The sequence below is a fragment of the Schistocerca gregaria genome, chromosome 6 (assembly GCF_023897955.1).
Source record: "Schistocerca gregaria isolate iqSchGreg1 chromosome 6, iqSchGreg1.2, whole genome shotgun sequence".
Lineage (NCBI taxonomy): Eukaryota > Metazoa > Arthropoda > Insecta > Orthoptera > Acrididae > Schistocerca > Schistocerca gregaria.
The window spans coordinates 232,963,257-232,975,191 of NC_064925.1; the positions used below are offsets into that span (position 1 = coordinate 232,963,257).

The 11,935-nt window shown below is 36.9% G+C and overlaps 1 protein-coding gene across 3 annotated transcripts in view; it reads left to right on the forward strand.

The window, feature by feature from the left end:
- LOC126278979 (glycerol-3-phosphate acyltransferase 3) overlaps window positions 1–11,206 on the forward strand; it is a 199,510-nt gene extending 188,304 nt beyond the window's left edge. For all 3 annotated transcript variants that reach the window (XM_049979281.1, XM_049979280.1, XM_049979282.1), the window contains 2 exons: window positions 8,563–8,771; window positions 9,489–11,206. In XM_049979281.1, the coding sequence (XP_049835238.1) occupies window positions 8,563–8,771; window positions 9,489–9,576 (297 nt within the window). In that variant the 3' untranslated portion in view covers window positions 9,577–11,206. The remainder of the gene's footprint in view (window positions 1–8,562; window positions 8,772–9,488) is intronic.
- Window positions 11,207–11,935: the final 729 nt, after the last annotated feature.

Sequence of the window (11,935 nt, forward strand, 5' to 3'; positions counted from 1 at the left end):
CACACACACACACACACACACACACACACACACACGAACCTGCCAACTGCAGCAAAATGTGTAAGGCTTTAGGATGAAGATTACACAACACAAACCTGCGTTCAGTGGATGTGACATCACAACTGTTTGTTACTGAAGGGTTCCACACATGAGCGACAGAACACAGTGATCAGTCACATGGGTGACAATTGCACATATGCATGAGCAAATTGTAGCAATTGGTCGCTGGTCATGTGGAAATCCCAGGCAGTCTGATGGATTGCATTCATTATGTGCACGCAATATGGCTGCCTGGCTGGTTAGCAGAGACTCGTTTCTCTATTTATTAAGCATGGTTGTGTAGCTTCATTAAGCTTTGCCCATGTTTAGTAGGGAATTAACACTAGAATTTAAAGTTACCAAGGGACCCAGAACTACCTTGAAAAGTGAAGTGGAAGAGGGAGTTGCCATTTATATTAAGAAGCAATACAAAATACTCTCTCCGTTTTGCAGTGATTAGCATTTTGAAGCTTGCGCTATAGAAGTATGAATGACTGAGCCCACTGTATCATGACTGTGAGCTTCACTTCTGATTTTGAGTTATTTATGAAATTATTACACGCATTATTAAAGTTTTGAACTTCTAAACAGAATGACATAGATACCTACTGTAATGCTAAGACGACATTTTAATTTAAATGTTCAGCACAAATGTATTATACAGCTATACTCAAATCCCTTGTCATTTCATGTAAACTAGTGCTCCTTTCATTTCATGTAAACTAGTGCTCCTTTCATTTCGTGTAAACTAGTGCTCCTTAATTCAATTTATAAGGGTTACAATAATCACTGTAGCTGCTATTGACATCTCAGTAGAAACATTGAGTAAATTGTGTAAATATTTGGAGTTAAATTATAAGACCAATGAGTAGAAAGGAATAGAGGACCAATAAAAATGAAAAGAATTGTACTGGTGCATTGGAAAGGTGTGCAAAGCCCATTTGGCTTCAGTGTGAAAACTGTAATATATTAAACTTCCTGGCAGATTAAAACTGTGTGCCCGACCGAGACTCAAACTCGGGACCTTTGCCTTTCGCGGGCAAATGCTCTACCAACCGAGCTACCAAAGCACGACTCACGCCCGGTACTCGCAGCTTTACTTCTGCCAGTTCCTCACCTCCTACCTTCCAAACTTTACAGTAGCTCTCCTGGGAGAGAGATGGGAGAGGGAGTTGGTTAACTGCTTATTGGTATATCGGAGCACCATGTAAATAATTCGACAATGCAGAGGCTACCTTTCTGAGGATAAAGACCAGCTGGCTGTTTTTCAAGGAGTTCTTTACGGGGTGGAGAAGTGGCCATGTATGCAAAAAGAGGGGGGGCGGGGGGGGGGGGGGGCAGTATTCCTTTTGAGTCCGTAAACAAATCATAGCACTGCACTGAACAGGTATTTGAATTTTCTGCTGGCATAGTTGAATTTAGTGAAGCTTAACTTCTACTTGTTTTTGTTTATAGATCCCTTAACTATAATTTCAGAGCATTTTTGCTGAAGCTAGAGAGGGTTCTTGGTTCACTTTGTAGGAAGTACCAAAAATTTGTTGTATGTGATTAAAACATTAATTTTGTATGTGCTTGTGCAAGAAAAGTATGTTGGAAGATCTCATAAATTCATATGATCTGATGCAGAATGTGTTCCCCCCCCCCCTCCCCCCCAACCAGGATGCGTTGGAACAGTGGCACAGCCATAGACAATATTTTTATCCATACTTCGTTACTAAATGGGCATTCTGTTAGTATAAGGGTGAATGACTTTTCAGACAATGCTGCGCAATTTTAACACTAAAAAGTTTTTGTACTCAAACAAATGTTATATATAATTACAAACTACATAGAACAGCTGATCCAGTGGCAATAGTGTGTTTTTTTAACCTCATTATGGAACAAGTGTGGCAGGATATTTATAGTGCTGATATCATAGATGACAAATATAATGCTTCCCTTAACACATTTCTCATGCTCTTTGAAAGTTGCTTTCCATTGGAACATTGTAAACAGGGTACTAGCAGTAAAAGGAAGCCTGGGTGACTGACTAGTGGGATAAGGATATCAAGTAGAACAAAGTGGAAATTATATCAAAATGTTAGAAATAATCGCAATCCCTCTACAGTTTCCCATTACAAACAGTATTGTAAGGCGCCTAAAAATGTTATTAACAAGGTAAAGTGTATGTGGTATGCAAATAGTATAGCCAATTCACAGGATAAAATTAAAACCATGTGGTCAGTCACGAAGAAAGTGTCTGGTCAGCAGCACAAGGTTGATGATATAAAGTCAATTTGTTGTAAACCTATTTATGTTACTGATAAGTCAGATATATGTACGATATTAAACAATCATTTTCTGAACATTGACAGTGAATTAAATAAAAACTTAGTTTCTACAGAGAATCGTATAACTCTCTTGGGAAATGACTTTCCAAGATTGATATCTGAAATACTCTTCTGTGATACTGACAAGGGGGAGATTGAGTCAATATTTAAATCACTTATGACTGAGGACTGCCGTGGGTATTGCTTGGCAATATTAGTAATTTTTCCTTTAAGAACAGTCAGTTTCCTGAATGATTAAACTACTCAGTAGTAAACCGGCTTTATAAAAAGGGAGAAAGGGGATAAGGTAGACAATTTTAGACCTATTTCTATGCCATCAGTTTTTGCTAAAGTTATTGAAAATGCTGTGTATGTAAGGATAATAGACCATTTTATTTCACAAAATTTGCTATAAAATGTACAGTTCTGTTTTAGAAATGGTTTAACAACTGAAAATTCTATATTCTCTTTTCTCTGTGAGGTACTGGATCCAGGGTGGTGCATGAAATGTGTTACCAATTGTTTCTTTCACAATTTACGACGCACATTAGATATCCCGCTGGGATCTCTACAGCAGTACCAGCAGAGCTTGGAAAAACAAATGAGATACGAAATGATGTGTAATTCACAATACTGCTGCTAGGAGACTAGTAAGCAGCAATGGCTAACAATTGAAGACTGACGACACAGCAACGATCGGCAATTGTTACTTTTTCATGAAACGAAAAGCCTGTTGTCACTCAGAGGCGTTTTCGACAACAGTTTAACACACGATGGGTCCCTTGCAAGAAGACCATCCACAGGTTGTGCGATAAATTTGTATAGGAAGGAACAGTATTGGAAGGGAAATGACCTCGGCATAAGCCTGTTTGTTCGCCAGAAAATATTGAAGTGATAAGAGTTTCTGTACAGAGAAGTACCGGGAAATCGTGTAGAAAGGCAGCAGTGCAACTGGGAATATCCAGACGCTCCGTTCAACACATTCTTAAGTGACCTCCATATGTACGCATACAAGATGACCTGTGCACAGAAGCTCACTGAAGAACACAAGCAGCAGAGGCTAATGTTTGCTCAGTGGGTGGAGGATAGGGAAGAAACTCTCAACAACGTTTGGTTTTCAGACGAGGCGCATTTTCATTTAGACGGTGTGGTTAACAAACAAAATGTACGCTTTTGGGCCACTGAAAACCCACAAGTGCTTCATTAGCGACAACATTATGCTCCGAGGATTACAGTGTGGGCAGCAATTTCCAGTCGGGGACTTATTGGACCCTTTTTCGTTGAAGAAACTGTGAACAGCAAGCATTATTTGAGCATGCTTCGCAATAGCTTCATTCCACAGCTTCTTGCTACTGCCTTGCCCTTCAACACGCAGTGGTTCATGCAAGATGGAGCAATGCCACATACTTCAAATACTGTGTTGGAGTTTTACACGAGCATTTCGACATGCGGATCATTTCACTCAGGTTTCCAGGTCGCTTCAATGACGGACAAAATTGGCCCCCCAATAGTCGAGACCTCAATCCATGTGACTTTTTTCTTTGGGGGTACCTAAAGGAAAAAATTTTCCTGAAACGTCCAAGTGATTTAATGGAGCTCAGAAGACTTATTCTTCAAGCTTGCAGTGAAATTACGGAAGACATGTGCCATAGGGTAATCACTAACTTCAGTGTTCATTTGAAGGAAGTTAGGAAATGAAGTGGACATATTGAGCATGTGCTGAGTTAGAACAAATCTCCATGGACGGCTCTTCATTGTAGTATATATTCCTTTCAGATTATATTGACAATAAAGTTTGTATTCAAATACAAAATGGTAACACATTTCGTGCGCCACCCTGTAGATTAAACAAAAGGTTTCAAATGTTAGGCATAATTTTTGTTTTAATTAAGGCATTTGATTGTGTTGATTACAAAATATTGCTCTAGAAGTTGGGCCACTATGGAAATGGGGAGTAGTTCACCATTGGCTCACCTCTTACTTCAATGAAGACAGCAAAAGGTTTGTATCCACGGTGTTGAGAATGGGGCATGGTTGAAAAAAGGGGGGGGGGGGGGGGGGGCTGGGGCCAATCCTGCTCCTTATTTATACAAATGATATGCCCTTTAGTATTATAGGTAATTCTAAAATATTTCTGTTTGCTGTTGACACTAGTTTGGTAATAAAGGATGTTGTGTGCAACATTGGCACTGTTTCAAATACTGCAGTTCTTGACATAAGTTCATTGCCTGTATAAAATAAACTAATACTAAATCACAGTAAGACTCAGTTTTTAGAGTTTCTAACACACACACACACACACACACACACACACACACACACACACACACACACAAAATTCAACAGAACCTGACATTTTAATTTAACAGAATGGGCACATGATTAGTGAAACTGAACAGTTCAAATTTGTAGGTGTTCAGATAGATAATAAACTATCATGGAAAGCTGACATTCAGGATCTTATTCAAGGACTTCATGCTGACAGTTTTACTATTCGAGCAGTTCTGAAGTTATTGATAGTTTGACCGAAAAGTAGTCTACTTTGCTTATTTTCATTCACATATGACTATACTATTATATTTTTGGGTAACTCTTCCCATTCTCAAAGGATATTTTTGGCTCAGAAATGGGCAGTTCGGACAATAAGCGGTTAAATTTCGCAAACCTCTTGTCAACCCCTATTCACGAGTCTGGGTATTCCGACATTGGCTTCTCAATATATATGTTCTTTACTGTCATTTCTTGTTAACAATATCAGCTATCACAAAAATTCAAAAACCTTAGCAGTAACCCATGTGCTTTCAAATGGAAACTGAAGAGTTTCCTCATAGGTCACCTGTTCTATTCTGTCAAGGTGTTCCTTGAAAAATTAAGCTGATTGCTGTTATATTGTTGAATGTGTTTATATAAACTTATGGCTTGTCTTTTTTGGGTTAATAAACATATTTATTTAAAGAAAGTTTCACAATACCAAAAACTGTGTGTAACTCATTTACTTTCTGACACGGACTGGCAGTCACATTACAATTTCTGACCACAGAGGAACTGTCCTAGTTGAAGGCCTTTACAACAAGATTTGTGGCAAATACATTATTTGTAATAAATAACATTGAATATTGCAGATAATACTTCTGTTGAATTATAAGACAGTCCCAGAATCTTTTAGAAAGTAAAGGGAGAGAAGAAAAATGGAAAGAAACAGAGAGTCAGTGGTTGTGAACCTCTACTTTTCTCTTTACAGCTCAAGATATTATCAGTTGCGCTACGGCTTCAACATGATAGCCATGCCTCCATTATTGTATGCAAAATGTAGAGACTAAATCTACAAATGTCATTATTTGATATTTAATTTACAAGTTGTACCAGAATGATGAGCATTTGATAGATTATTAGTGTGTCCTAGCACTGAAACTATACCATTTCATACCACACATTTATAATACTGGAAACATAACATACAGGAAGCCTTTAACTGCTGATTGTGGTTTCTTGTTGTTTTATTATAACAAATTGTAGCTAAATTTATTAAATTTTTAAGAGATCCTAAATTTGCCAATGCTTTGAAACAGCTTGGATTCAGACAATATACTATATGATGAAGAAAACCCACCAAATATGAAGATTAACACTATGCAATGGAGCAGCTTGTGACAAAAAAACAATGTTGCATCCCACTAGCTACGGACCTCTGTACCAGGCAAAAATCTGACATGCCAAATTCTGGATTTCACACTACACGTTGTAGTGGAATATGGAATTCCACACTGTGACGTCACCAGCCTCTCATCCACGTGCATCCTCTTGCCCCTTGAGAGGATGGCTGTAATACTTACAATGTAGGTTGTACTTAATGGTCAAAAAATATAGCATTTAATGACACATGCACAAGTTTCAATACAATCAATAGGAGATAATGAGGAAATGACACAATCAGCATGTTTAGAATGTATGTAATTTGTTATACTATAGATTTTCAAACTCCCTTATCTACATAAAGGAAAACTCCAAAGTGGGCTTATATGTGTAAATAAGCATTTGGATAGTACAGATATTCCTCAGAATTCGTATACTAGCATATCAAAGATGAGTATTGCAGTGTTAGTTTATCTCACTAGAATAGCAAACGTCGTGGAGCTTAATAAAGAAGTCTTAGTCATAGGTGGTGTGCAACATGATGCTTATCCATGGCAATGCGTCCCTCTACTCTTAAGCATAAGGAATAGTGAAATACGGACATTATTGTTGTTGCATGTGCTGACAAGCAATCCTGTACTTCCTGAACATAATTGACAGGAGTGATATTAACCGATTCCTTGAAGTGTCCTCATAACCTAAGAGATAGAGATCTGGAGAATGAGACAGCCAGGGTATGGGATCTCCCCTACCAATCCAGTGGTCCAGAAATGTGAGCATCAGATGTTCATGCAAATTTCTGCAAAAATGTTCTGGTGCATCATCATGCGTGTAACACATCCATAGTCCTAGGCGTGTAACACATCCATAGTCCTAGATGATGGGGCACAATCTCTAGTAGATGTACGCAGTGTGCTTATGATGTACTTTATAATACACACTAGTTAATCTCTGCGATAACGTGTACGGTTGTCCACAAGTTTAGAGAGAAACTGTGCCACTGCCATCTCTTGACATTGTGTATGGATTTTCATTGGGATTTTCACCGGCTTTCACATGCTGATAATGTAAACACCTGGATCGATTTCAAACAAATTTGGCATGTAAACAGCAAACTTCATGAGTATCAGCACTGAGCTTTTTCAGACTGCGACATAGTACATAGTCTGTCCCTCAAGACAGGCGTGTTGTGTGGGGATAATATCAGCCTGTCTTATTGATCTGCTTTGGATGGTAGCATACACATCAGGTGGAAGAAATTTTTCTCCAGACACATCCCTCTGTGTAGGCAGCCCTGCATGACAGGCATGTTGACATAATATTGACATGCTTTATCAATCTGTTTAGCAGGGGCTACACATGCAGATGGTTGTAGGAGTGGGAGGTGGTGATGTGTGTAATATATGTGGTGAACGTAAATGTGAACAAAGCTGTGGGGAAAGAGTTAGTTAGCAAATAATGCAAGAGTGATGGAAGAAGTGTAGTCCTTGTGTCTGAGTGTGCTGATGGTGGTGCAGATACAATTATTATTCATAAAATACTGCTCAGACACGCGTATGACTCGTGCCTTCAGCTACTTTTCATTGTCGCACTCTGGGTCTGGTATTTCCATACACTAAATAAAACATGTGCTCCTCCAGTTCAGGTGTGTGAACTGATTGAGGATTTGTTCAGTTTAGTGCTGCTAGAGAACCTATGTGCCTTAAGAAGCCGGAAATGTCTGCTAAACAGCTTAAGAGTTGGTACTCTACGATGTGGATATTTTGCAGCATAGAGGGTACAGGCTTGCTTAAGTCAAGCAGAAAATTATGCCTGCTCTATAATGCTTGAAGTAGTGGCCCTCCATTGCTAAAAGATGGTGGGAAAGAGTTGCTAAAAGATGGTGGGAAAGAGAGAAGATAGTCTGCTGTTTGTACATGTGAATGATTCAGCATTAACAGTAATCCCAAAGTGAGGTAACTTGCATAAGTAAGACACTAAAATACAGAGTTGTGAGAAATTTACTTTGTAATAACACACTACCAAAACTGAAAGGACACTAAGAGTCAAACCATACAACTGACTGCAGACTGCCTAATGCTCAGACTAATGTTACTTAGTGTTCTTTGATATAAAAGTGATATGGAAAGATAGCAAAAAACACTGTTGGAGTGTCAATATACTGGCTATGCTCAAAACTGCAACCAAATGTTTCTCTCTCCAATGAACAAATGTTCATATCTTGGAAGTGTGTTTTTCAGGACTCGTGTTTATTGGTCGTACTTTTCTTGTTTTGGTGAGTACTGCCATCTCTCAACATATTCAATGTGACATTATTTTTACTATTTTGTATATTTACATTTCATCTTACCTCAGAGCTCTATGTCTCTAGTGCTTTTGGAGCAAATAATGGCAAATATGATTTAGAATAATGCTAAATTTCTAAATTAAAATGGATATTCTATTGTGGAGCATTGTGTACTCTCCCTTACAAACTGGAAGCAGTATCTGATAATTGCTAGAGCTTTACTTCAAAAGTAAGTTTGAAGCTAAGTGGATCTCCAACTTGGAGCTGTGAAAGAAAACTTTATTTCATTTTCAGTATGATCCAAAATTTGGTGATGCATTTTGGAACAGCAGTCGTTATTCAATGATGCAATACTTGTACATGATGATGACAAGTTGGGCCATTGTTTGTGACGTATGGTATCTGCCACCTATGTACCAGCAAGAGGGAGAGACAGCTATAGACTTTGCAAACAGGGTGAAAGGTGTTATTGCCAGGCAAGGTGGACTGGTAGATCTGATGTGGTAAGTCATTTATGAATTATATATTTACAGCAACAAAATGTATTAAGAGAGTTTTAGGACAGGAGACCTGTGATGATATTTGCATTGCATTTGCTGTATTGTAAGCAATGGTTAACTGTAGTCCTAACTCCTTCTATTTTACTGTGTTGACTGGTGTGCTGCTCTAGCATACTTGGCAAGTTCTTGATCTTGTGCTGTGTATTCACAGCTGTTATGTGTTTTGTGTTTAATTTTGAATTGCTTGTCACCAGATTTCTTTCAATGCAATATAATTATGAGAAGCTGACTTAAACCTCTTATTAAAAGTACTTGGAGTAACTTTAGTAATAAGGCTATTTTGCAAAGGGGCTGAGGCTACCTAGTTATACTCCTATCAAAATACGGAGATAAATGTTATTTTTTTTCCCCACTGCCTAAAACTTACCACGTGTGTTTTCTATTGGTATGTGGGTGGTAGCAGTGAAACTTTATGTAACACTTCAGAATGTTACTGCATATAAATAAACGGTAGGCACTAAGAGTAGCTATACACGAGAATTTTAAGACAAGTATTAATTTATAATAATTTACACACAGATAGAATTTTAAGTGTCAAACACTAACTTTGTTAATTTGGAAGATGCAATCCTTATATCATGTTTTGGTACACTTTATAGTGACAAGAAGCCAAATGTGTTGTCATATTCGTCCAGTTATTAAGTAACATTTTTTTTCAAGGGATGGGCAACTGAAGCGCATGAAACCAAAGAAAGAGTGGAAAGAGAACCAGCAAAAAGAATTTAGCAAGAGACTGAAACTGGAATGAGGTTCAACTACAGTGAAACATTTCCATCATTTTATTGTTTTGAAAAAGTGGTCCCTGTGATTTGCAGTCTTTTAATTCTGGATTATTTTATATGTTTATTGTTGTCTTTATCTTTGATAACAAGAATGGCTGTGCAAACTAATTTTGGTAGTACAGCTCTGTTTACAGAAATGCTTTTTATGCAAGTATTTCTTATGTTTACATCCAGAATTCAGTGGACTGACTATTTTGTATGGTGATTACATATTTTATGTCAATTTGTGTTTGACAAGACAGGATGAGAGTTATAAAGTATGAGCAATTACATATGTTCCTGACATGATGAGTTGTTGTGTCTGCATTATCATTTCTGGGGATATTCATCCAGAAACTGGACATGCATATCATCTGAATGCATGTAGCCATCCTCACCAAAGAATTCACTGTATAAAATTCATTGACCATTTTTTTTAGTTTCATTGATAGTTGTGTATTTGTAATTAAACGTGTTTGTGTCAACTGTAGCCATTATAGCATCATAATTTGTGGCACACATTCCATGTATGCATTTTCATTTTGTTCTGTTTACATCACAGTTTGTATGACTTGTAAATTGTGTAAATGTTAAGCAGTAAAACTTGTGCTGGTGTGATAGAACCTATTTTGTATAGACCGTACCAACATTTTTAATGTGCTTTTTAATTAATAAACTCACTGTGATAACTGAAAAGCAACAAAATTACTCCTGTGGAATCTTGCAGAAGTGCCATGGTGGAAGTAAGGTATCATTGAGCTTCAGATATATCAAAACTGAGTGGAAACAACAGAGTGAGTTAACTCAGATGGCATTCATTTTCATTCATACAGTTTTGATTATTCAGGACCCAGATATTGATTCTGAAACAATTCCAAGAACTTGCTATCATGTTCAGATAAGACTGCTGGATGGTGTGACTGAGACAAGGAAATATGAGGCTGTGTAGAGTTTTTATGATATTAAAGGAGAGAATAAGTGAAGATGCCTAGTAAAATGGGTGGGAACACACTTTGTAACTTGTATATAGGCACTAGGTAATTTTTTAACTTGTTTTGATGCAATAATGTCTTGAATACATTTCACTTAATGTTTTTTTATATTTATTGTGGCAAGGAAAATAAGAGGGTTAAGCAAGATTATGGCACAAAGTATTCCATTAAATATTTTGAATAACTTTATCTAAGAAATGTTGTGTTCAACTATGACTTTCCTGATAGCTTACTGTGAAGTTTTTTTTTTTTTAAGGTAATAGCAAAAGCAAACTTCCCTAATGATCTTTCAATATTTTTGTACATTGCACTTCATAAGATGAAGTAAAATGACAGTAAATTATACATGAAGACTGAACAATAGGTGTAAAAGAAATGAGAGTATTGTTATTCTTATCTTAGATTTTCATTGTATATAGAAACGGACTTTCTATTGTAAGTAGTCATACCAGTCACTGCACTAAATCTGTGAAGAAAAACTTTTGTAATTTATTTGTTTGTGTACTTCACATTTTTAGAAAATGTGTGTTAAAATGGTGAGTCAAGCTGTTTTGTTGCATTTTGTATTGTTATGTACTAGCAAAGCTTGTAAATAAACTGGCAATCATTAATGCTGTTTTAGGAATTTGTGTTCCATATAAATTTTTCTTTAGTATAACCAAATTTCTTGTTCTGTAATTCATATAATTAACATTATACCAGAATACGTACACTTCTATCTTGAGCAGTATAACTTGAATAAAATCCTTCTGTGGATTAGGCTGCAGTATTCTACAAAATAAATGCCCATTAGGGTTTTACTCATATTGACACTGGAGACAAAAGCCTAAGAATTTCTATCATGAGAATTTTATTTTACATGTTGACTGCTGCAATGATGTTTAACTCGAGACTAGGTTACGGCCTGAGGCATTCAAGGCTCTGCTGTGGCTGCCAGCAGCCTCATGGCAGTCAATGTGTCAAACATGCTAGCAGAAATTTATTTGAAACGATGTCTGGGTTACCTATTTTCAAATGATTCTAAAACTGTGTACAGCAGTTAACACTATAAAAACATAATTTTAAATGTTGTTTCTTTAAAAACAATATATACAAATTATGCAATGATTTGTGTTATCAGTAACACTATCACCCTAAATTGTTCACACTTCTCAACCTCTCATCAATCTGTTGAACAACTATAAAATTTGAAGACCATTTACCATAGGTAAGAGGGTAAATCCTTTTCAAGAAAGAAACAGTGGGAGTAGTGAAGAAGTCAGAAAAAGGTAAGAAATACATGCAAACAATTTAGTCACCCACAGATCATCTTACAGTATTAAGCACATCTGCTTCAAAATCAGTATGACAAAAT